The sequence below is a fragment of the Acinonyx jubatus genome, chromosome A3, assembly GCF_027475565.1.
Source record: "Acinonyx jubatus isolate Ajub_Pintada_27869175 chromosome A3, VMU_Ajub_asm_v1.0, whole genome shotgun sequence".
Taxonomy (NCBI): domain Eukaryota; kingdom Metazoa; phylum Chordata; class Mammalia; order Carnivora; family Felidae; genus Acinonyx; species Acinonyx jubatus.
Window position 1 is genome coordinate 22955130 of NC_069388.1, and position 27368 is coordinate 22982497.

Consider the following 27368-nt stretch of genomic DNA (forward strand, 5'->3'; position numbering starts at 1 on the left):
ATAAATTACCAAATATTAAATTTAAATTGGAAATACCAAAATGAACTCACAATTTTTCAAAAATTTTATTTCTTAGCTTTATCCACTGAAAAGGCCAAAAAGCAGTAACATTGTAGCAGGAATAAACACACCCAATGTCCAAAGCTTAATTTCTAAATACTACTTCCAACTGAAAGGAATTAGGACTCCTTGGAGAAATGGCGGAGTCCAGGGTCTGGATCAGGGCATGTGGAAGATAAATCTGGGGCTTCTAGCAGTACCAGAAAATAAGAAAATACTTCGAGGACTAATAGGAGTGTGTCGAAAGTACAAAGAACCAGTTAAAAGGCCTCCCACTGGCTAACTCTGGGATAATTTTAGCACCAAAGAGAATAATGAATATGACTGACTACAACACCACACTAAATAATCTCAGTCTTGGTGATTCTTAATAATGAAAAAAGAAAAAAGAAAAGTTCTTCTTGCAGGAGAATGTCAACTAATAAAACACAAAACATAAAGGGAATGACAGAGGTAGAAAATCATTATTCTTCCACTGCCAGTGTAATAACTTACTCGGGTAAGGATTATCAATGGATGCTGAAATCATTAGGTAAAGGGTGTGGGGTAACAGGATATTGAAACATACCAAAGCATTCCCACAAATTGCTTACTACTTTCACAGAGAAACATGTACCTTTAAAATGGTGAGGGATGGCAGTCACCACATGGAACAGTGGGACAACCCAGTTTTGTGTGTCCCCTGATGTGATACAATATGAAACACACATCATTACCACTGAAACACTGCAAAAAAATCTTTACTCTTCTGTCTAGATCTAACTTCCAGTTTACAGGAAGTATAAAAGAATACATGAATCAAGCTGAATTCACCATGAGAAAACAATGTGACCAACCCCACATATGGAATATTCTACGAAACTGTTCAGGTCTCTTAAAAATAAATAAATAATGCCATGGTGGGGGAGGGATTAGGAAAGGGGTGAAGGATTATTATGGAATAAAAGCAACTAAAGACATAAAACCAAAAACGTAGGGGTGCCTGGCTAGCTCAGTCGGAAGAGCATGCAACTCTTGATCTCAGGGTGTAAGTTTGAGCCCCACATTGGGTGCAGAGATTACTTAAAAATAAAATCTTTAAAAAAAAAATGGGGGTACCTGGATGGCTCAGTCTGTTAAAGGTTCAACTCCTGACTTCAGCTCAGGTCATGATCTCACAGTTCATGAGGTCAAGCCCCACATCAGGCTCTGCGCTGACAATACAGATCCTGCTTGGGATTCTCCCTCTCTCTCTCTCTGCTTCTCCCCACCACACACACACACACACACACACACACACACACACACACACACACACTCTCTCTCTCTCTCTCTCTCTCTTTCTCTCTCTCTCTCCTAAAATAAACTTTTTTTAAAATGTTAAAAAAATGTAATGTGCCAATCTTGATTGAGTAAACCTCGATTTCTAAAAACAACATTCTTGGGGTGCCTGGGTGGCTCGGTCGGTTAAGCGTCCGACTTCAGCTCAGGTCATGATCTCACGGTCTGTGAGTTCGAGCCCCGTGTCGGGCTCTGTGCTGACAGCTCAGAGCCTGGAGCCTGTTTCAGATTCTGTGTCTCCCTCTCTCTCTGCCCCTCCTCTGTTCACGCTCTGTCTCTCTCTGTCTCAAAAATAAGTAAACATTAAAAAAAAATTAAAAAAAAAATTCTTGGTGTCTGGGTGGCTCAGTCAGTTGAGCATCCAACTCTTGATTTCGGCTCAGGTTCTGATTCCAGGGTTGTGGGATTGAGCCCTGTGTCAGGCTCTGAGCTGAGCGTGGAGCCTGCTTGGGATTCTCTCTCTCTCTGCCCCCCCTGCCCCTTTCCCCAGCTCATGCTCTCTTTCTCTAAAATAAAGAAAAGAAACCTTGAAAAATGACATTCTTGGGACAACAGGAAAATCTGAATATGGTCTAGACACTAAATATTATGGAATTACTACCAATCATGATTAATAAAATTATAAAAAGTGTATGAATCAAATTGGCTACATGTTAACAATTAGTAAATACAAGTGGAAGGTATAGTGCTTATCTCACTGTTCTTTCAATTTTTCATTATGTTTGAAAATTTTCATAATAAAAAAGCTGACACTCACTTACTTTAGTCTCTTCAAAATAAGAACAAAAAATCCAAGGATTCAGAAGTTAAAAATCAAAAGGAAGTAAGTGATGAAGAGTGAGACCCTAATCCCATTACCGCATCTTATCCCAATGTACTAAAAACACACATTCAACATGTGGCTCTGCCCTGCAGATATACTACTTATTGTAATATAAGCAAATCATTTATTAGGGTAAAAACACCACCACTTCTAAAGATAAATAAATAACAAAGATAATAAATAATAAAGATAATAAAACAAATCCTCCATTATTATTTTTTAAGTCACTGCCTCTTTATTTCTTTTTAAATGATCTCTACACCCATAATGGGGGTCAAACAACCCCAAGATGAAGAAGAATCGCATGCTCTACCAACTGAACCAGCCACCAGGGGCCACAAATCCTCTGTTATTTTTTTTTTTTTTAAGGTTTATTTATTCATTTGGAGAGAAAGAGAGACAGTGTGAGCAGGGGAGGGACAGAGAGAGAGGGAGAGAGAGAATCCAAGCAGGTGCTGCACTGTCAGCACTGAGCCCAACTCAGGGCTCAATCTCAGGAACCCTGAGATCATGACCTGAGCAGAAATCAAGAGTCGGACATTTTAACCACTGAGCCATCCAGGCGCCCCTCCTCTATTATTTCTCAAAGCATTCAGAGTCAAACAAATGTCCAGTCCTCTGCATTAGGAATTCAAATGAACATTATCAGAATTTGTTTCTGATAATGGAAACAGGAGTCAGGAGAATGAATGAATGAATGAATGAATGAATAAATAAATAAATAAATAAATAAATAAATAAATAAATAAAATTTAGGAGTCAAACATTAAACACTCTGGAGAATTTGGGTTTTTCAGAGAAGCCATGAACTCAGTCTATCTGGGTTCAAATCCCAGTCCTAATCCTGTATGACCTTAAGCAAATAACATTACCTCTCTGAGCCCCCTTTGTCTTACTTTTAAAATGAGGTAAATAACAGCACCCATACCTCATGGTACTGTTAACTGGAAAATTAAACTAGATAATCCATGAAGTGGATACAGGACTATAAATGTTAACTTTATATACTTTTGGTCCTAAACTTCTTACAAACTGGCCATAATGTTTTCATTTTTATAGTAGACATGATTAAGAAGAAAACTAGTAGCTGTATTTTCCTGGTAATGAATACAAAATGCTCCCACAGGAATAATCCTATCTAATCCACATAATCCAATTATAATTCCCCATTTTGCCTACATGGAAACTGAGACTCGGAGAGGTAAAGTAACTTGACCAAGTAAACCCAAGTAATTAGAGTATATGAGACCCTAATCCACAACTCTTCACCCTCAGTTATAATCCTTTGTCAGTACACCAGATAAGAGCTTAAAAACATTTGTAGAAATGCTTACAACTTTAAGTCCACAGGCTGGGCTGTTGATTTGCTATATTTGTTTGAAAAAGGCATTCGAAGTAGCAAATTTACCTGAATGTGACTCAAGGACAACTGGATTTCTTGGTACAGTCACCTGCACTCAAAGGGACCTAACCATTCAATCCTTAGAACTGATTCTATGACCGGATAGCCTACCCCTCTGAAAAAACTCCGCTTTTGCCCAAATGTTCACTGCAGCTTTATTTATGGCTCCACTTTCACCTTTTCCGAGAAGGCTTTCCCAACTCCCCAGGCAGAGCATAGCTCATCCTCCCCTGGGCCTATACACATCCCTTCCCTTAGCCCCATCCACATTCCACTCTAAAACCAGACCACTCTAGCCACAAGGAGGTCCCTCTATCCCCTTGACAAGATCCTGTTCCCCTAACTAGAATAAAAGTGGGTAGGACAGCATTCTAGTCACTGCCTGAGATAGTTTGCTAAATTACCACAGAAGTGAGTAAATAAGTAAAAAAAAATTGGAGGGCCTCTCTCCTATGGGACAATGGGTGGTCCCTTTTCTCTTCAGCCAGGGTTGGAGGCCAAGATCAGCCCTTGAGGATCACTGTTGGGGCTGCCACAAGCTGGCAGCCTTGTTTTCCTACCTCAGACATCTGTAGTTGCTGGGAGCCCCCCACCTGCTCTATACCAGGCATGGTGGCCCCACAGCCAGACGAAGGTTTGAAGTGGCAGCACTGGCAGTGGGGCCTCTGGCTCTCCTAGGATAGTGCCAGGCTCTCAGGAGCTGATCCTGGCCGCTGTTGCCCCAAAAGTAGCCTGGCCCCCTGCCTGCCCCATAGGCAACACCTAACAAACATACCTCAACAGGGTCCTATACAGGGTTGCAAGGCAGGGGGTGATGAGGAAGAGCTGTGAGTGGGTGCTGGAGAAAAAGTACTGCTGGTGTCAAGGCCAAGGAGGTCAGACGGGATAGCTGGTACTCTGGCCACAAGCGCAAGCCACACTTCTAAGCAGTTAGCTGTATCTAATCGGACAGCTTGGGCTCCACACAGTTGCAGGTAGTAAGTTTGCTAAGTTAAAGGGCCTACTTGATCAGCTGCCAAATAATATTTTAGAAAAGTTTTCAATTTCTAACGGTTTTTCTTCACTAACAAAAGTTGTGGTTTTTTTTTAATTTTTTTTAATGTTTATTTATTATTGAGAGACAGAGAGAGACAGAGCATGAGCATGGGAGGGGCCGAGAGACAGGGAGACACAGAATCTGAAGCAGGCTCCAGGCTGTGAGCTGTCAGCACAGAGCCCGACGCGGGGCTCAACCTCACAAACCGCGAGATCATGACCTGAGCTGAAGTCGGACACTCAACCAACTAAGCCACCCAGGTGCCCCCACTAACAAAAGTTCTGAAAGTATCTTATTTTGTTCTAAAGGCAATACACCACTTTCTGTGGAAATGTGAAAAAAAATTGGAAGCAAAAAGTTCTACACAGGTAGAATAACAATCTGAAATATTGTTTACCCACTTAAGAGAACAAGTATCTACTGTATTATGCTTTCATAATGACTAAAAAAGTAAAAGTACAGAAGTCCTATGTACACACTGATCATGCCTATTTTATTTTAACAGAATTTTTTTTAAGTAATCACTACACCCACCATGGGACTTGAACTCATGACCACGAGATCAAGAGTTGTATGCTCTACCAACTAAGCCAGCCAGGCACCCCGTGGTCATACCTATTTCATACATAAGCAATTACAGAAAAGACTAAGTAGTTAGGTTGGTAGATTTACAAGTAACTTTCTCCTATGTTACTTACTATTTATTATATAAATAGTGTTAATATTGCTAACATACTTGAAAAAGATATGACATAAGCATAAATAAAATTGACATAATTTACTCAAGAAAAAGAACACAGCAGAACAGTAACTATTAAAGTATTTGATTTGAGAGTCTAAAATTTATTTTCAAGGGCACCTGTAAAGCTCACTCAGTTGGTTAAGTGTCTGACTCCTGATTTCGGCTCAGGTCATAATCTCAAGATCATGAGACTGAGCTGCGTGCTGAGCGTGGAACCCACTTAAGATTCAATCTCTCCCTCTCCCTCTGCCCTTTCCCTGCACTCTTGCCCACTCTTTCTCTCTCTCTCAAAAAAAATTTTTTTTATTTTTGCAAAAAAGGGTATTAGCAAGATTTAGCAGAGCTTCAAGAGACTTTTCCAGAGGAAATAAAGAAAAAAACTACCTCATTTTCTAAGATTTCTATAACACACTGAAACCAGACAAGGATAGGGGAAGAAAAGATCAAAACCAAAAGTACTAGTGAACGTGGATATGAAAATCTCAAATAAAATATTAGCAAACGTTTATATAATTTATTATATAAATGATCTAATAGGATTTATCCAGGAACATAGTCAAGACTTATTCAACATTACACTATCAACAATAGCCAAATTATGGAAAGAGCCCAAATGTCCATCAACTGATGAACAGATAATGAAGATGTGGTGTGTATGTATATAGATTATACACACACATAATATATACATGTATATATATTTACACACATACATGTATACAATGGAATATTACTCAGCCATCAAAAAGAATGAAATTTTGTCATTTGCAACGACATGGATGAAACTAGAGTATATCATACTAAGCAAAAAAAGTCAGTCAGAGAAAGATAAATATATGATTTCACTCATGTGGAATTTAAGAAACAAAATAGATGAACATATGAGAAGGGAAGGAAAAATAAAGTAAGATAAAAACAGAGAAGGGAGACAAACCTAACAGACTCTTAATTATAGAGAACAAACTGAGGGTTGCTGGAGGGGAGGTGGGTGGGGGAATGAGCTAAATGCAATGGACATTAAGGAGAGCACTTGTGATGAGCACTGGATATTATATGTAAGTGATGAATCACTAAATTCTACTCCTAAAACCAATACTACACTATTCGTTAACTACCTTGAATTTAAATAAAATCTTGGAAGGAAAAAAAAAGAATTGTTCAAGCTTAGAAACTCTACTAATGTCATATACCATACTAACAGACTGAAGAGACAAAAATGCATATGGTCAAGGGGCGCCTGGGTGGCCCAGTTGGTTAAGCATCTGACTCTTGATTTCAGCTCAGGTCATAAGATCACGACCTCTCAGGTACCTGAGATTGAGCCCCATGTCAGACTCAGCACTGACAGCGCAGAACCTGCTTAGGAATGTCTCTCTCTTTCTCTCTCTCAAAATAAGTATTTTTTAAATAATAATAAAATTTAAAAGAACTAGTAGGACAAATACGAAAATGCAGCAAGGTTTCTAGATACAAGATTAGTATATAAAACTCAACAGCAATAAACCCTCACATACCCATCACTCACTGCCACTTTTGCTTTCCCTATTCTCCATCTTTTCCTCATTTCCTATTTCCTTTGAAGCAAGTCCCAGACAACACCTCATTGTAGTCATTAATATGCCAGTATATAATCTCTAAAAAATGAGGACTTTTTAAAAACATAGCTATGTCATTTCCATACCTACAAAAGTTAACAATGATCCTTTAATATCATTAATCAATGTCAAATATCCAACAATATCATAAATGTCATAAATCTTTTTTTTAGCAATTGTTTTTGAGCTATGATCTCAGTAAAGTCCACACACTGAATTTGGTCAACAACAATAAAAACTCAACAGCATTACTACATACCACCAATAACCAAAGAAAAGATATAATGTAAAAAGATCCATTCACAGAACCAACAAAAACTAGAAGGTACTTAGGAATAAGTCTAACAGATAATATGCAAAATGGAGGTTATAAAACAAGTTCATAAAAGAAAATGTGAATACAAAAAAATAATATTTTCATAAGTAAAAACTCTATCATAAAGATGTTAATTCCCCCAAATTAATTATAAATCCAATGCAATTTATTGTGAAACTACAACAGTTTTTAAGAAACTACACAAATACAGCTATTCATGTTAAAAGCAAATGTCTACACCTGAAACTAATGTAACACTGACTGTCAATTATACTTCAACTGTTTAAAAAATAAGAGTAAAGGTCTAAGAATACAACAAAGAAAATAAACCACAAAAAAGCAAAACCTGTCTTAACAGATATCAAGACTTATTTTAGGGGCACCTGGGTGGCTCAGTCGGTTGAACATCCAACTCTTGATTTTGGCTCAGGATACAATCTCACAGTTCAGTTCATAGGTTTGAGCCCTGCATCGGGCTCCACACTGGCAATGTTGAGCTTGGTTGGAATTCTCTTTCCCCCTCTCTCTCTGCCCCTTCCCCATTCGTGCTCGCTCACTCGCTCTCTCTCTCTCACAATTAATTAATTTAAAAAGATTTATTTTAAAGCAATATCTATTGGATTATGTGTTGCTAGTAGCACCGGAGAAATATAAATTAATAAAATAAAGAGCTAAGAAGAGACCCATGTTATGGGATTTGATATATAGAAGTAGTATTGCAGATCAGTGGGGAAAGGACAGACTATCCTATAAAAGATGCTGGGGCAACTGATTATTTATATGGTGAATAAAAACGAGTATTAGACCTAGTTCATCACATACATAAAATTAATTCTAGGTAGATAAAGATCAAAATGTAAAAAGCAAACCTTTAAAACTTTTAGAAGAATTTCAGAGAATATTACATCCCATGAAAGATATCAGAAGTAAGCTGAAAAGACAAGCTACAGACTGGAAGATTTCTGCAATACAAACTAACAAAGCATTGGAATCAATAACATATTAGTAAAATACTGATAAATCACTAAGAAAAGACAAACAATCCAATAGAAAAATAGTCAAGAGCAAGCCACAAAACACAGATATTGGAAAATGCTCAACTTCACCAGAAGTACAGGGAACAAAGAATAAAGTTTTATAACCAACAGACTGACAAACCAGAAAGTCTGTCAAAGGCAAAAATTGATAAGGATGTAGAAAAACAAGAAGTTTTATGTACTACTGGTGGGAGCAATTTAGTAGAAGCATTTTGGAGATAAATTTTGCAAGTTCCAATAAAACTGAAAATATGTATATTAGTCAACGAATTCACTGGAGTAGGACTTATCAAACAGTAGTTCATGACCCATTCAATTATAAAATGAAATTAATGATTCTAGACCAGCATTTGTGCATATGGTCAGGAAACACACAACATAGAAGAAAAACATCAAAGTATAATGCATGTACTAAGGTTAAGAAAGGTTACTAAAGAATTTTGCTTCACTGAAATTTATATGTGTATATACGGATGGTTACTACCCTGGATTTAAAATATATTTCTTACTATAAATTGCCATAAAACAAGTTTGAAAAGTCACTGCCCAATAAATATTCTTGCAAATGGACACAAAAAGGCATTTACAGAGATGTTCACAGTAGCACTGTGTTTATTTTTTTTATTTATTCTTTTTAGTAATCTCTACACCCAATGTAGGGCTCAAACTCATGGCCCCAAGGTCAAGAACTGCATGCTGTACCGACTAAGCCAGGGAGGCATCCAGTTTTTCACTTTAAACACAGTGCTGCTGAGGTGCCTGGCTGGCTCAGTCAGAAGAGTGTGAGACTCTTGATCTCAGGGTCATGAGCTCAAGCCCCAAGATGGGCCTAGAGCTTACTTGAAATAAATAAATAAAAATAAAATAACATAAAATGAGGGGTGCCTGGGCGGCTCAGTTGGTTAAGCGTCCAACTTCAGCTCAGGTCATGGTCTCCCAGTTCGTGAGTTTGAGTCCCACATCAGGCTCTGTGCTGACAGCTCAGAGCCTGGTCTGCTTCAGATTCTGTGTCTCCCTCTCTCTCTGCCCCTCCCCCGCTCACACTCCATCTCTCTCTCAAAAGTAAACATTAAAAAAAATGTTTTAATAAAGTACAAAAAAATTAAATATAAATAAATATAGGATAAGTACCTTATGTATCAGTATAGCTAAATCACAAAAACATAAAGAAACAAATGATATACTACTACTTATATTAATTTTTAATACCTAAAATATTTCTATTATTTATGCATACATATACATAGTAAAAATTTAAAAACGTGGACAGAAAGGATACAACTGGGATAAGGATAAGTCTGGGATGCTGGTTGCCTCCATGGAATACAGAAGGGGAATTGAACTGGTAAGGGTATAAAATATACTTCTATTATATAAGAAATGTTTTATGTCTTTTATTTTTTAAAACAAATATAATAAGAAATGTTTTATGTCTTTTATTTTTTAAAACATAAATATAATAAAAATGTTTTATTTATTCTAAGTGATATTTACTAATTTGTTAAATTTTATTATTAAATTTTATATATTAGTGTATTTTATTGATATTTATTCTGAGTGACAAGTACACAGATTATTTTACAGCTAGATGTACTTTTTACTTTTTCTATATTTTACTTTTTTTCCACATTTAAAAAGAATTCCCTCCCTTGATTAAGCTGCCTTAAAAAGTGCTAAGAGAAACCAAAAAGGGAAATAATTATAGATGATACAAACAGCCTACAACAACTAGGTGTTCAAAGAGTTTGTAATTCATGTATCAATTCTTCCAGCCCCAAAAAGCAGCAGAGACATTTCTGCCCCAGCCACTTCCTTGCTTCTCTTTCCCCTGTCTTCTCTACCTACACCCCAAGAACTGGTCAGCTTATTTTCAGAAAACTCCCCAAAAGAGCTACATTCTTCCTTATAAAAACTCAGAAAGGGGAGCATGTGACTGGTTCAGCTGGTGGAGCATGTGACTCTTGATCTCGGGGTCATGAGTTCGAGTCCCATTTTGGGTGTAGATTATAAATAAATAAACTTTAAAAACAACAACAACAACAACAACTAAGAAAGGTTTGAGTTCTGAAACCCCCACCTTTCCCTTAAGCATTAACAAATGGCCAGATTCTAGGATGTCCTCAACAACAACCATCATTTTATAGTTGATAAAGAAGGTCTTTCCCCACATTCTACTACGTGATTCTCAGAAAAACTTGGAGGTTGATACTACTAGTACCCACACATTTATAGATAAAGCTGATGCTCAAAGAGGCTAATTACAAGTCAGAGGTCATAAACCAATGATAAGTCAGGACTACAAGCCCTCAGTCTCTAAATTTAATCACCTCTTCAGAGTGATGTTAAATTTCAACCATACCACATACTCAGAAAACAGGATGGGGTGTTCACAACACACAAGTTATTCCAATCTAATCCCTTTCCTTCATTCTTCCATCCCTGATTTTTCTCTCCTCTCTTCTTCCAGACAGGTACCCAAGATCAAGAGAGCTGCCACTATTAATTCGTCCCTTCCTTATAGCCATCTATGCTTCTTTTTCCCGTAACTCCTTCACACAAACACACAGAAAGGGGAAACAAGTATTAACAAATAGTCACTGGATGCTCTCCATGACAGATGGATCCCAGCACCAAAGAGAAAGGACATTCCCCCGGCTCTAGGCTTAAGTCTCCTTCCACCTTCCAAGAGTCAGGGAGCAGGAAAAAACTACAGAACACTTAAGAAAAGCCCTCTTTATCAGTGCTAGCAAAAATCCTTTACTGAAGGAATTTAATTAACAGAAAAATGTAAAAGTACCAGTTTTTTAATCGGTCCCGGGCTTCCAACTGGGCTCCCACTTCAAAGCTGATTCCTCTTCTGTTAGGTGGATGCTTTGTCATTTTCAGTCATCAGCGGGGCTGCCTTTATTCTCCTGAAAAAGCCAATTAAATATTTATGAAACTTAGGGAAAGTCTGCCCAGAGTGTAGCATCACTCACTACACATAAAAGACAAACAGGAATTATTCAAAACACAAAGCTCCAGGAAACCCTGTCAGTGACTTCTTTCATGCCTGCTCTCATTCCAACATAGACGTGTCCTCCACTGGTTCCTCCTCTATTATGCAGCATCCTGTAGTTCCAGGACTGTGAGGAGACCCCCACTCAACACTGCTTACCAAGGACTCACCTATAAGGGGCACCTCTCAGAACTCCAAAACAACAATTACTCTCCAGGTTAAATTCAATCATTTGCTAATGCATTCAACAAGTATCTGCTGAGAGACTATTTAAAAAAAAACAGCCAAGACCAAAAGGGACATAAGCCCACATGAAGCCTCTGTCCACTAGGGAAAGACAAAAATATAGCCACTAAACAGATAAACAGAAGCACCTGGCTGGCTCAGTTGGTTAAATGTTCAGATTTTCAAGCCCCGAGTTGGACTCCACACTGTCAGTGTGGAGCCTGCTTGGGATTCTCCTTCTCTCCTCTCTCTGCCCCTCCCCCGCTCACGTTCGTTTTCTCTCTTGCTCTCTCTCAAAATACACTTAAAAAAAAAAAAGTAGTGTTATTAAAAAAAATAGATTAATGGAATAACTGCAATCTGCAACTTCTACGAATTTTAAGTACTACATAAGAAGTAAACAAAAGCTGAGACATTGACTTCTGGCCCTATCTGGAAGGCTAGACAAGATCTATTTGTACTTTCTTTGATATATTTATATTTTCTGCCTGTTCTTGAGTTCATTCTGACAACTGATATTTTTCCTAAGTAACTCTTTATCAAACCTTTGGGTATGGATTGGTGGTCATTTTCTATATGAATAAAATTTATCTTTAGGGGCCAATGACGGTTCTAATGGAGATGAGATGTAGCCACTCTGAGCTCTCGGGGCACCTCCATACAGCAGGCTATCTCGCTACATCTTCTCCCACTAAACTTTGGGTCTCAAAAGCCTACACTGCCCAAGCAACATAAGAGTACTGCCAAAGGCAACATCTGCCTCATACCAGAAGCAAAATCTTTGCCATGGACTGACTGTGGAAAAATAACAGAAGTGGATCCTCATATCTGATGTGTAATGCCACCACATCCTAGGAAGAATTTGTTTGCAATACATTACATGAAAAGACAGAATCCTAAATTACAGCACGTTGAGCTCACATTAAAACTCGTGTGTTGGGGCGGGCGCCTGGGTGGCTGTCAGTTGAGCATCCAACTCTTGATTTTTGCTCAGGTCATGATCCCAGGGTCATGTTGGGGGCACTTGGGTTCTGCACTGAGCGTGAAGCCTGCTTAGAATTCTTATTCTCTCCTCTCTCTCTCTCTCTTTCTTTTGGCCCTCTCCCACACTCACAATCTCTCTCTAAAAAACAAACAAACAAACAAACAAAACTCATGTGTGTACAGGGGAGCCTAGCTGGCTCAGTCAATAGAGCATACAACCCTTGATCTCCGGGTCATGAGTTCAAGCCCCAAATTGGGCGTAGAGCCTGCTTTAAAAAAAAGGGGGGGGGGGGGCTATAGGTGATTGTTTTCTTTTTATTTTTTTTTTTTTAAGTAAGCTCTACCCAACACAGGACTGGAACTAACAACCCTGAGATCAAGAGGCATATGCTCTACCAACTGAACCAACTAGGTGTCCCTGTTCTTTTCCTTTCAAACAGTTTCATAAATTTAAAATTTTTCACAACGGAAATATTCCAAGAAAAAAACAAAAACATGTAATTTGAAGGATGAGTTAAGCATTAAACAACCAATTCTGATAAGCTGATACTGGGGAAAGCTGCAAACCAAGTCAAATGAAGGCAGAAATGGTTGACAGTTTAAGGAAGCTGAAACATTCTAATAAACTGAAAAGTTATTATGTTAAGGAGTGTTTCCACTATAAGGACCCTAGGAAAGGGAGAGTCAGAGGTTTGACTGGCTTTACCTAACATTCTCCAGGAAAATATCAAATCTGATATAAGTAAATCCAATCAGTATAAAAGTCTTCATTTTGGCTTGGCCCAAATACCACTCAAATCATCTTTTTACCTCTGACTTCATGCACAATAGGTAATATACAGATTAACAGTTTGGCCTCCCAGATTATATGAAAATGTGATACTGGCTGGCTCAGTAGGTAAAGCAAACAACATTTTTTTTTTTTTTTTTTTTTTTTTAAGCGAAAGAGAGCATACGCACAAGTGAGTGAGGGGCAGAAAGATAGAAGAGGGGCTCACCTGAAGCAGGGCCATGAGCTCACCTGATGTGGGACTGGAACTCACGAACTGTGAGATCATGACTTGAACCGAAGTCAGATGCTTAACAACTGAGCCACCCAGGTGCCTGAGCATGCAACTCCTGATCTGGGGATTCTTTCTCCTTCCTCTGCCCCTCCCTCACACACTCCAGGGTGCAAGTATGAGCGCGCACTCTCCCTCTCTCTAAATAAATAAATAAATAAACAAACTTATAAAAGAAATTTTTAAAAAAGTGATGCCAAACAAAAAGGCAGAGTGGCACTGAACACTCACTGAGCTACTAGCATTTGTCAGACTTTATGCAGGGGGACAGCTCCCTTTTACAGACGTCATGTATGTAACATAATGTAATGGGATTAAATGCTTGGGCTTGAATCCCCAGATCCATCCTTTACTAGCTGAATGAATTTGGGTAAATTACCCCTCTGAATTTGTTTCCTCTCCTTAAAAGGGGTTAGTGGTGGTAATAGTACCTATCTCCAGGCAGCAGGTGTGAGGATTAAATGAGATAATCCATGTAAGGGGCACAGGGCTGGTACAAAGTAAGGACTATAAAAGAGTTATTAGCTATTAATAATTCTTCTTTTAAAGATTTTATTTTTTTAACGTTTATTTACTTTGAGACAGAACACAGGCGTGCAAGCTAAGAAGGGAGAGAGAGGAAGAGAGAGAATCCCAACCAGGCTCCATGCTGTTAATGAAGAGCTGGATGCGGGGCTCGATCCCACAAACCATGAGATCACAACCTAAGCTGAGATAAAGAGTCAGACACCTAACCGACTTAGTCACCCAGGCACCCCAAAGATTTTATTTTTTAAGCAATCTCTCCCAGTGCGGAGCTCAAATTCACAACCTCGAGATCAAGAGTTGCATGCTCCACCAACTGAGCCAGCCAGGTACCCCTAGATAATAGATAATTCTATTATCACAAATGAGAAAATTAGGCTTAGCATAATTTGGCTAAGGTTCAGGTGCCAAGTGACAAGCCCCAGAACAAAAAGCTCAAGTCTGCTTGATTTCTAAATTAATTCTTTCACCACACAAATTCTCCTCAGGTACCCAAGGAGGCTTCCTACTAAAATACAGGAGGAGTGTGGGAACGAGGCAGTAAATGAATGAAGATGAGCTAACTATTCCCAGTGGCTGAAAAGAAAAGAAGGAAACAATTACTCTTGAGGCTGAATTGTCAGAAGGTCTTCCTTACAAATGAACTAAAAACCTGTTTCTAACTCTGACCCACTTGTTTGAGGTTTCACTCCCTGGTATCACAAAGAATAAGACTAAGGACTAAGGACTAAGGACTAAGGACTAACCTGACTTTTGTGTCCCATCTCCAATCTTCCTACCACTGTTCTGGGGTGGCAGCATTTGTTTTTCGATTTCACATTAAATCATTCAATAAATGATTAGTTAGTACTATCGGTAAGGCATTGTGCTGGAAATTAGGAGTAAGAAATCCAACTCAGTCCCCGCTCCAGTCCACCCAGAAAGACAAACATAAACACTGGAAGAGATGAACAAGCTCTAACAAAGGGCAAGGGAAGTGCCACCCAAGAAATCATCTGAAAGCCTCAATTTAATTTTGTTGTTGTTGTTAAGTAAGCTCTACGCCTAACATGGGGCTAGAACTCACAACCCTGAGATCGTGAATCATATGTTCTACAGACTGAGCCACCCAGGTACCCCAAAATTCCAATTTAATTTGGCAACAGGGCGCCTGGGTGGCTCAGTCAGTTAAGCATCCAACTCTTGAAACTGGCTCAGGTGATGATCTCAGGTGAGAGATCGAGCCGAGCATTGGACTCTGGGCTGACACCGCAGAGCCTGCTTGGGATTCTCTCTTTCTCTGCCCCTCCCCTACATGGGTACACTGTCTCTTTCTCTCTCTCTCAATAAATAAATAAACGAACATAAAAAAAAATAATAATTTGACAACTACTAACAAAAAACTCCAGACAGAAGCAGGAAATTTAAAAAAAAAAATTGCATAAGTCTTTTTTTTTTTTTACCTCTCACATTTAGTTTCAAACACAAATTATTTTCAAAAAGGCTAAGATTCTAAGGCTTTTAACTTATCCATTCTTCAGGCCCTTAGCTTTTTCTTCCAAAAAGCTCCAGCTTCCAAGTTAAGAGTTAAAGGGAATATGTTCAATAAGGACACTGAGAAAAACTAAGAGAGAAAAAAAACCTAACACAATCTGTATTTATATAGGATTCCATACTTTTTTAATTGTTTTAGTATTTATTTTTGAAAGAGAGAGAGACACACAGAGAGTGAGCAGGGGAGGGGCAGAGACAGAGGGAGACACAGAATCTGAAGCAGACTCCAGACTCTGAGCTGTCAGCACAGAGCCTGATGTGGGGCTCAAACTCAGGAACCATAAGTTGAGCATCCGACTGAGCCACCCAGGCGCCCCTAGGATTCCATTTTAAAGACCTTGTCAGGTCTTCAAATTACTCCTTTACATTCAAATTTCCCTACAATGGGAACCCACTGCCACAAAGGAGATAGAAAGACTTATTTCCTTAAATACAGTATTTGCAGTCAATGCTCCTGTATCAATAAAATGAAAGCTTTAATTGTGTGCCTTGTAATACTATTTACAGGGCACTTTCTCAAAATGGGGGAAAATAACTGCAGAGCATGTGACAAGGAGCTAACTTCCCATATTAACAAAGACTGCATACAAACCAGAACAAAAATGCCAAACAACTAACTTATTAAAGGAAATGCAAATCAAAATAACAATTTTTCACTTCCAAGGCAAAAAATGTAAAGGTAGGATAACTAGTATTTGCAGGGATGAGGCGAATAAAGCATGCTTATACACTGTTGGTAGAAGCATAAATTGGAAAAGCTTTTCTAAAGGCAACTTGGCACTATCTACAAAAATACATATACTTGCAACCCAGCTGTCCCACTGCCAGTAACTTACCCTACAGATATATCCCCCAAAGTCTGCCCAATTACCTGTAACGATGATTAATATAGCTTTGAAATTTCTACAGCTAGTATATCCATCAAAAGAGGCTTCATTAAGTGAATTATGGTTCATCCAGACAACAGAATATTGTACAGCCATTAAAAGGAAAAATGGCAATCTGTAGATGCTGATATGGAACCATCTGCAAGACATACTGTCAAGTAAAAAGGACATGATGTAGAGGCATGTGTATGGTACTATCCCTTTAATGTAAACAGACATATGGACACAACTATTTTTTTATGTTTATTTATTTTTTAGACAGACAGAGTGCAAGTGGGGGAGGGGCAGAGAGAGAGGGAGACACAGAATCTGAAACAAGCTCCAGGCTCTGAGCTGTCAGCACAGAGCCCAATGTGGGGCTCAAACTCACAAATGGTGAGATCATGACCTGAGCTGAAGTTGGACACCCAACCAAGCCACCCAGGCGTCCCTAGACACAACTATCACAACATATATATAAAATTATTTCTTAGAAGGAACCAAGAAACTATTTAAGGACATTCCCTTAATGAGAGGAACGGAGCATGAAAATTTAACCTTTCATTTTTTATCTTACTATTTTGGTAGAATTTTCTAACCTTAAGAATGTATTTGCAAGGGTAGGGGGCCTGGGTGGCTCAGTCGGTTAAGCATCAGGACATTAGATCTCAGCTCAGGTCATGATCTCATGGTTTGTGAGATGGAGCCCAGCACTGGACTCCACACTGACAGCTTGGAACCTGCTTGGGATTCTCTCTCTGCACATCCTCTGCTGGTGTGCACATACACGCACACTCTCTCTCAAAGTAAAAAAATGAAAAATAACTTTAAAAAATTAAGGGGCAACTGGATGGCTCAGTCAGTTAAGCATCTGACTTTTTTTTTTTAATGTTTATTTATTTATTATGAGAAAGAACACACAGGAGAGGGGCAAATAAAGACAAAGAATCTTAAGAAGGCTCAATGCTCAGCACAGAGCCCTATGCAGGGCTCGATCCCATGAACCGAACCGTGAGATCATGACCTGAGCCAAAGTCAAGAGTCAGAAGTTCAACCAACTGAGCCACCCAGGCACCCCAAGCATCCAACTCTAGATCTCAATTCAGGTCTTGATCTCAGGGTCACAAGTTCAAGCCTCACATTGGGCTCCACTCAGGGTATAGAGCCTACTAAATAAATAAATAAATAAATAAATAAATAAATAAATAAATAGAAATAAAAAGTAATTTTTTAAATGTATTTTTTGAAAGAGAAAGAAAAAGCACACATGAGAGATGGGGGGTGGGGGGAACATGAGCAGGGGAGGAACAGAGAGAGAGAGAGAGAGAGGGAGAGAGAGGGAGAGAGAGAATCCCAAGCAGGCTCTGTGCTGTCAGGACAGAGCCTGACAAGGGGCTGAATCTCACGAACCATGAGATTATGACCCAAGCTGAAATCAAGAGTTGGATGCTTAACCAACTGAGCCACCTAGGCGTCCCAAGAATTTACTTTTTTTTTCATTGTCAACAGGGATTATCTAGTCGGTAAGATTTTAATTTTGGGTTCCTTCTTTGTTATTTCTTCATATTTCTTCCTAACATTTAAATATACAAAAGTCCTTTCATTCTTATACTGTCTTACCAGACCTTCACAACTGCCATGTGATCTACTTAAGACTACATGTGATAGTGCTGTGGCACAGACAGAAAACCGAGGTGCAGAGCAGCCAGCAGCTTCGCAGGTCCTCCAAAGCAGGAGATACCTCTTACAACAGGTAACAAGATTTTCCCAGAGATACACCAACCACTTCTCAAAGGCTATTCCTCTAGGGGCTCCTGTGTGGCTCAATCAGTTAAGCATCCGACTCCTGATTTTAGCTCAGGTCATGATCTCACAGTTCATGAGTTTGAGCCCCACAACAGGCTCTGCACTGTCACCTTGGGATTCTCTCTCCCTCTCTCTCTGTACCTTCCCCTGCCTGTGAACATGCTCTCTATCAAAATAAAGAAACATTTAAGGAAAAAAGAAAAAAGAAAAAGGGCCTTCCTCTCTCCTTTACCAAAGTTGTTGCTATGCTTATATTCATGCCTTTAGATACAAACACAATTTGAATACAGGCAGGAAGATCAAGTAATTGGCTGCTTTCCAGATGTTGTGTCAGAATTATCACACCATTACATAACAAGCAAGAATATTTCATTTTTCAGAAAGGCCAAAACCTAAGACTGGCCCGGCTGTGAGGAAACTGAACATCTGAACTATTGCCTAGGGCCCTCACCATGGCTGTCTTTTTACACCGCAATCTGCAAGCAAGGAACATGCTGTAAAACTGCTTATTACACTTGGACTCAGTAACCTTAATGTGAAGAATACAGCCCAGGATAAAAATAAATCATTTGTGAAAATGAAAAAAAAAAATAGCTCTTTAGATAAAACTCTGGGGAAAGTAGATTTAGTTCACATATTTAAGGGGCACCTGGGTGGCTCAATCAGTTGAGCGTCCGACTTTGGCTCAGGTCATGATCTCATGGTCCATGAGTTCGAGCGCCACAATGGGCTCTGTGCTGACAGCTCCGAGCCTGGAGCTACTTTAGATTCTGTGTCTCCCTCTCTCTCTGCCTCTCCCCTGCTCATGCTCTGTCTCTCTCTCTCTCTCTCTCTCTCAAAAATAAAAAAATAATCAACGTTAAAATCAAATCAACATTAAAAAACAATTTAAAAACAAGAGGTGGGGGAAGGGGCAGTGAGAGAGGGAGATCCAATCCCAAGCAAGCTCCACGCTGGCAGCATGGAGCCCAACATGGGGCTCGAACTCATGAACTATGAGATCATGACCTGAGCTGAAACCATCGGGAGCTTAACCAACTGAGCCACCTAGATGCCCCTAAAAACAAGAGTATGTTTAAATAAAACCTAATGTAGGAGCGCCCAGATGGCTCAGTCAGTTAAGCGTCGACTTTGGCTCAGGTCATGATCTCACAGCTCCTGAGTTCAAGCACCACGTGGGGCTCTGTGCTGAAAGCTCAGAACCCGGAGCCTGCTTCAGATTCAGTCTCAGTCGCTCTCTGCCCCTCCCCCACTCATGCTCTGTCTGTCTCTCTCTCTCAAATATAAATAAACATTAAAAAAAAATTTTAAATAAACCTAATGTAGTAGGACTACACTATAAGCTCCATTAGGGAAAGGAAGGACTAATGCTCACAGATGCCAAATAAATTAATTAAAAAATAAAATGATGGTGATGTGAGCTAACCTTACTACAAAAGGATAGAAAATACCCTTAGGCAGACTGACAAGACCTACTTGAAAAACATCTATAATAACAATAGCTAATTAACTCTACATATATTAACTCATGTAATCTTTGAAACAATTGCAGAGGTAGGTGGCATTAATTCTCATTGTAAAGATGAGAAAACAGGAACAAAGTTAGGGATATCCTAGGACACCCATTTGGTAAGAGGCTGAGCCAGGATTTGAACCTTAGACCCTGCAGCTCCAGATTCTTAACCACCACATATGCTTATTTATGAGCTACATCTTTGAGTTCTCTTTACTCATCAAATGAGGTTTAATAATGGCCTCTGTCTTGGGTGCTATAAGGATTGAGAAAAGATCTGCAAAGTCCTTACTTGTCTAACTCAAAGTAGGTACTCAAAAAATGGCAGCAGAATTTTCCAAACTTAGAATACATTTACAGTTAATGTTGTACTGACAAAAGCTCTGGGTTTCATTTTGGGAGAGGTGAAAGAGTACTGCAGCCATGGTAAACGGAGGTCATGCCCTCAGCAACCCCATTATGCTCAAGAAGGAACCAAGGACTTAAAGTAATAAATAATTAAAGTGATAGATGGGTATGGAACAAGACCTTTCAACAAGTCAGCTGAGATATAGGGGAAAATAAACCCTGGGACACTCAAGGGAAGAATGTCAATCACCAGAAACTATAGAACAAGCTTTGTGATAACCCAACAGTGCTTACCACCAGGCTTGCATTCAACCTCCATTTAGTGGTGATGGTGCCTCTGAAACTTAATTCAACCCCCTTTCAATGGAGGGACACTTCAAGTGAAAGACCAGCTTAAATCTTCATGCCTCCTTCACTCAAATATTTACTGAATGCCTATGTGCCAGGTTCTGGAGATAGATACTGGGAAGGGAAGACTACCCCAACCCTGTTCTCTAATGGAGAAGGCAGGCAATAAACAAGTTACACAAAGAAAATAACTTCTGTCAGGATAAGCACTGTGGGGAAAAACCCAACAAAATAATGTGAACCAGTGACATGGGAGGACCACTTTAGATAAGTGTTACAAAGTACTCTGAGAAGCTGAGGTCTTAGCAGAGTTCTAAATGACCAGGAGACAACCATGAGAAGATCCAAGGGAAAATTTTCAGCAAAGGGAAGTCCTAGAGGCAAGGTGCCTTGGGTGGGAATGAGCTCCCCTCTCCTTCACATCCCTAGGAGGTGGAAACTGACTACCCTGCAGCCCACCATGCTGTCCCATAAAAGCATAAACAGTATCAGCAGGTCCAGTGACATGGCAATCTCACAGGAGGAAGTTTCCAAGGGGACTCTTTGCCAAAGTTCTGTCTTGGAGGACAGTCAGGAGTGCTTAAGGATGGGAGCACAGTCAGGTTTCAGACTCACATTCTGACCAATCCTGGCTCCACTTATTGTTGGCTGAGTTAAGATGAGAAAAATCACTGAATCTCTCTCTACTTGCCCATTTACAAAATGGAATTGATAACCCAACCCCTACCTCCTGGGGTTGTTGTGAGAAATAAGTGAGTTAATAGATGTCTAATACTGAGCACAGTAAACACTAAATACCCAGTACTAGCGATATAATGGTTGGTGTAATAGTAGTACTAGCAAAAAGGACATCAGACACAAAGGATTACAGTCAATATTATCATGGAATATTAACAAAAAATATCCAATATACTAAGGAACGTAAGAAGTATGTCTTTAGCCTGGGGAGATGACAAGTTGGTTGAAGTAGGGGCAAGGGCCCCTCTACCACTACCCTCATTTCCTCAAGGACACAGAAGGAAGACTGAGTCTAAAGTAAAGACCAGTTCCATTCCTCAGGCCCTTCCCCAGGTCACACTGTTAAGAGCTGAATTAACCTCTTTTATTTGAAGGAGGAAGGAAGGAAGCAAAGGACAGGGGGGAAATCAGGAAAGGTGGAAGGGAAAAAAAGAAATAAGCCAAAAATTTCTACCCTCTTTACAGATACTAGAAATGCTTTCTCCAAAAGCCAAGCTTTTCCTTCCACAATTAAAATTCAGAGAGCAAACACAAGTTGAGTTTACTCATTCCAAATTACTGAGAATGAGCTGGTCAAATCAGTGGATCTTCCCAGAAGCAGTGTAAAGAGCCTCACGCCCAGGACTGGCTCCAGAATATATTTGTTCAATGACCTTTGGCACCTTACTCAACCTCACTGAACTAACCATCCTACCCTCACAAGTTCCTTCTTTTTTCATCACAGTTTAAGGACAGAGACTGGCCAACATGCCAAGCTAGAAACGGAGGCATTACCCTTGCCTCCAACTCACAGTCACCACTTTGTAACACCTACTTCTAAGTCTCTTCCAATTCTGGCCCCCACCAGTTCTAATCCAATTACTACAACAGCTTTCAGTGGAGCTCAAAGCCCCTAGCCACAACCTTCCCAGATCCAAATCAATATTGTCTTATAAACTGACATCTTCCGACTGCCTATTTTATTACAGACCCTCTTCTATGTGCTGTGTATAACCATCATTCCATTTAGTGTCTTTTAGGTTTATAATGATGATGATGATGATTCTCGGTTTTTATTTTTTTTAATTTTTATTTATTTTTGAAAGAGACAGAAGGTGAGAGGTGAGGGGTATAGAAAGAGGGAGACACAAAATCTGAAGCAGGCTCCAGGCTCTGAGCTGTCAGCACAGAGACCAATGCAGGGTTTTTGAACTCAAAGACCACGAAATCATGACCTAAACCAAAGTCAGATACTCACCCGACTGGGCCACCCAGGTGCCCCAATTCTCATTTTTTAAATAAAAAAACTAAGCTGTTGGGGCATCTGGGTGACTCAATCAGTTGAGCATCTAACTCCCAATCTTGGCTCAAGCCATGACCTCACAGTTCATGGGTTTGAACCCCACTAACAGTGCAAACAGCGTGAAGCCTGTTTGGGATTCTCTCTCTGCCCCTCCCCCACACACAGGTTCACACTCTCCCTCCCTCAAAATATATAAACTTTTTTTTAAAAAAGCTTTAAAAAACACAGGAAAGTAGGCTGAGACTCTTGATCTTGGGGTTGTGAATTCAAGTCCCATGTGGCGTGTAGAGATTACTTAAATAAATAAAACTTTTTAAAATTTTTCTTAGGGCACCTAGATGGCAATCAGTTAAGGATCCAACTCTTTATTTCGGCTCAGGTCACGATCTCACAATTCGTGAGTTTGAACCTCAAGCAGGGCTCCATGTTGCCAGTGCAGAGCTGGCTTGGACTTCTCTTCTCTCTGCCCCTCCCCTGCTCATGCTTCCGTGTGCTCTCTCTGTCTCTCTCTCAAAATAAGTAAACTTTTAAAAATAAATAAATAAAATACTGTTTTTTCATAGGAAAGTAGGCAAGCTTAACAGAGGGGCAGTAACACACAATGGCTAGATGTCAGAATTCTTGGGAGTGGGACAGCCTGGGTTTCGATCCCAGCTCCAACAGTTTCCAGATAACTTGCACAAGTTTTCTCTCTGAGCATCCGGCTCCTCATCTGTAAAATAGGAACAGTACAGTACCAACTTCATGCCTTCATACGGGTGCTGGGAAGAGAGAAATTACTTAGCACACAGCCTGGCTCTCAAAGTACTGCTCTTGCAGCCACACAGCCAGACTCCTTGTAGTTCCAACCTCCAGGACCTTTGCTCAAACAAGCTGATTCCTCTGCCCAGTCCTTCCACACCTCCTTGAAGGGCTTGCTGGGCCAGCAGCCCACTCTGGTATTCTCCCACGGCAGTCTGGCCCACTCTCTGGGCCACAGCACTCAACATGCTACACTGAAACTGCAGGTCTCTGAATGATCTCTCACAAGGCCCTAAACACCCTCATTGGAACCCTCAGCATTCAACAAGCTGTGTCCTTATGTGGTGGTCAGGTGCTTGTTAAATGTCAACTTCCTCACTGACACAATAGTATCAAAAACAAGAAAAAAGACAAGTATCATTCCCCTAGACGGAGGTAGGGATTCAAGACAGCCATCACTCGGAGGCTCCACGGGCAAATGTAGGAACCATTACCACTCTTTAGGGGCAGGGGGAGGAAGGCAAGGCACAGGGAATGAGGCACCTGAAGACAAGACTACAATTTTGCTCCCTGGGCCTAAGAAAAGTTATATTCAGTGACAGGAAGCTCCAGTCTATCTATAAATGTTGGTAACTGTGGAGTGGGTTAGTGTGGCTTCCTTTCAGATAAGGGAGTCTTTAAAAACATACCCAACTAAGCTGTTCTTACATAACTCCTTAATTGAGGTATCACTAGATCATAAAACTTTGTTTTAATTTTTTTAATGTTTTTATTTTTGAGAGAGAGACAAAGACAGAGCATGAGTTGGGGAGAAGCAGAGAGAGAGGGGAACACAAAATCCAAAGCAGGCTCCAAGCTCCAAGCTGTCAGCACAGAGCCTGATGCGGGGCTCAAACTCGTGAACCAGGAGATCATAACATGAGCAAAAGTTGGACGCTTAAACGGCTAAGCCACTCAGGTACCCCAAGCAAACAATGTAGATATGGAGCCATTACTCCATGGGGGATACAAAGACATTTTCCTGAATTACAACTGTTTGGCTGCGTATGGGGTTTTAAAGACAAACACATCATTGGAGCACCTGGGTGGCTCAGCCGGCTAAGTGTCAGTCTTCAGCTCAGTTCATGATCTCAAGCCCCACATCAGGCTCTGTGCTGTCAGCTCAGAGCCTGGAGCCTGCTTCAGGTTCTGTGTCTCCCTCTCTCCCTGCCCCTCCCCTGCTCATGCTGTCTGTCTCTCTTTCTCAAAAATAAATAAACATTAAAAAAAAAAAAATTTAAAGACAAACACATTATTGAACGGTCAACTAATTAACCTTATTCTTTAAATATTAACTTATATTCATGGAAGATATAAACATATATATAATGTTTTTTAAAAAAATTTTAAGCAAGCTCCACACCCAATATGGGGTTCAAACTCACAACCCTGAGACAAGAGTCACATGCTCTACCAACTGAGCTAGCCAGGTGCCCCGTGGCCTTCATTAATAGCAGGAAATGGCTAACATTTACTTCACAGGCTAAATCCTTGACAAATATCTTATTCTCAACAATGCAGATTATTTGGCAGTATTATCCCATTTTACAGAAGAATAGGAGAATTAGAGCAAATAACTTGCCCATGGTCACCTAGCCAGGCAGAAGAGCTGGGCTTTGAGAGCCAGGACCTCCTCTAAGACCCCCTATACTTATACTACTTCTAAAAGTAAGACCTTTGGTGGGGCAGCTGGGTAGCTCAGTCAGTTAAGCATCCAACTCCTGATTTCAACTCAGGTCATGATCTCACAGTTCATGAGCTCAAGCCCCACGTTGGACTCTGTCCTGACAGCAGAGAGCTTGCTTAGGATTCTCTCTCTCCCTCTCTCTGCCCCTACCCCACTCGTGCACACACGTGTGTGTATGTGCTTGCACTCTCTCTCAAAATAAATAAACTTAAAATAATAATAATAGTGGGGCGCCTGGGTGGCTCAGTCGGTTGAGCGACAGACTTTCAGCTCAGGTCATTATCTCATGGTTCATGGGTTTGAGCCCCGCATAGGGGTCTGTGCTGACAGCTCAGAGCCTGGAGCCTGCTTCAGAATCTGTGTCTCCCTCTCTCTGCCCCTCCCCTGCTCACGCTCTGTCTCTCTCTTGAAAAAATAAATAAATAAACATTAAAAAAAATTAATAATAATAATAATAGTAAGGCCTTTGGAAATAAAAATGAGGCCTTGGGATATCTGCATACTAATGATAGTAAGGGATTACTATTAAGATGTTTTGTGTAAAAATGAAAAAAAAATTAAGTATCTTTCCCTCTTATAGATACTACTGATATAGTTACAGATAAAATACAACTAACATGAAGAGATTTTAAAAATAATTTGTGAGAAATAAAACAGAATAACAATAACATACACTCAACTCTTCACAGTTTACCAAATTTTGATAACCCCATACATTAGGTTTACTTACTCCCATTTTTAAAGATTAGGGAATGGAAGGAAAGGGTAACATTTACTGATACCTCCACAATGATCAATGTGAGGCAGTTATGATGATACTTGAGTAAGGAAACAGAGGTCCAGGGAGGTTAAGTAACTACTTATGCTGGAAGTCTGCCTCCACTGCCCATGCCATGGTGAGACGCCCAAGAGGTTTAAGCCACATGCCCAAGTTATGTGTAGTCCCAAGATAATGGCAGGTGACAGAACTCAAACTCAGGCATTTTGCCTCCAAATCCTGGTCCTTCCCACCACATCCCATACAGCCATACAGATAGGTGTCTCTTTAACTATCTTGCCTTTCTGAATTACAGAGGTACAATTCTTATATAGATCACAACACAACCAATGTCCTACTCATCCAAGCACATTGGGGGCACCAGGGTGACTCAGTCAGTTGAGCAGCCAACTCTTAATTTCAGTTCAGGTCTTGATCTCAGGGTCGTGAGCTCAAGCCCCATGGTGGGCTCCACGATGGGCATGGAGACTACTTTAAAAAAAAAAAAAAAAAAAAGACAGGGGCGCCTGGGTGGCTCAGTTGGTTAAGCGTCCGACTTCAGCTCAGGTCACAATCTCGCGGTCCGTGAGTTCGAGCCCCACGTCGGGCTCTGGGCTGATGGCTCAGAGCCTGGAGCCTGCTTCCGATTCTGTGTCTCCCTCTCTCTCTCTCTGCTCCTCCCCCATTCATGCTCTGTCTCTCTCTGTCTCAAAAATAAATAAACGTTAAAAAAAATTTTTTTCTTTAAATAAAAAATAAAAATAAAAAAAAAAAAAAAGACATTGGACAGCATTCACCACTCCATGGGACCAAGGGACAATCAAACAGCACAACTCAGCCATGCCCAGGAGCCTCAAGAAAGGGAAAGAGGCAGCCTGAGCTAGAAGAGTTTGGCTTCTACAACTGAGGCATGTTTGCATGGTCAGGAACAAAATCTGGGATGAAATGGCAAGGCCACCTCTTCTCTCAGTAGTACTTAAGTTCTGGGTTCCAGACTGACACCTGTTTGATATTATAATTAAAGTTTAATCAAACCTCTGGGTAGAAAAGTAAGGCATTTAAATAAGGATGTAAGAGCACTGGGATCATGCTTATACACAAAAATTGGAACATGGCCCCTGTGCAAGGATGACACTCAAATTTGTGAACTGTTCCATATTTAAAAAAAAAAAAAAAGAGCACTAGGATTGCAGGCAAAGAAACTTGGACTCCATTAGCCAAATGACCTTGGACAAGTTATTTAATCTGTTTCCACATCTACTAGGTGAGGATAATAGATAAATTGTAAAGATTCAATAAGCTCCAACAGAGTGCTCAAAAAAACACTGACTATGTTTATTATTATTGTAAAATATCCCTATTTCCAAGGCAGGTTTCCACAATCTAGAAATCCCAACATCTGTCCACCTGTAGAAGCAACAAAGGTATGTCAATCCACCTTGCTGTGCAATTTTTCCATGTGGGAAAGAGACCTTTAAAAAATCAGGTCTCTATTGGGGCACCTGGGTGGCTCAGTCAGGTGAGTGTCCAACTTCGGCTCAGGCCATGATCTCGCAGTTCACGAGTTCGAGCCCTGCATCGGGCTC

General features: G+C 40.1%; 1 protein-coding gene, 1 non-coding gene and 1 pseudogene across 7 annotated transcripts in view; 2 read left to right on the top strand and 1 right to left on the bottom strand.

The window, feature by feature from the left end:
- The window catches only part of PHF20 (PHD finger protein 20), a 170045-nt gene that overhangs the window by 112186 nt on the left and 30491 nt on the right, over positions 1 to 27368 (bottom strand). For 5 of the 6 annotated variants that reach the window (XM_015070956.3, XM_053200000.1, XM_027069976.2 and 2 more), the window contains one exon: positions 11129 to 11243. In XM_015070956.3, coding sequence (XP_014926442.1) covers positions 11129 to 11211 — 83 coding nt within the window. In that variant the 5' untranslated portion in view covers positions 11212 to 11243. Of the gene's footprint in view, positions 1 to 9610; positions 9674 to 11128; positions 11244 to 27368 lie in introns of those variants that run through there. The other variant, XM_053200002.1, reaches the window with a different exon arrangement.
- LOC113602645 (small Cajal body-specific RNA 20) lies at positions 4046 to 4176 on the top strand. The gene has a single exon (XR_003424124.1). It is a non-coding gene; the product is annotated as a small Cajal body-specific RNA 20 (non-coding RNA).
- Positions 26857 to 26945, top strand: LOC113602625 (uncharacterized; annotated as a pseudogene).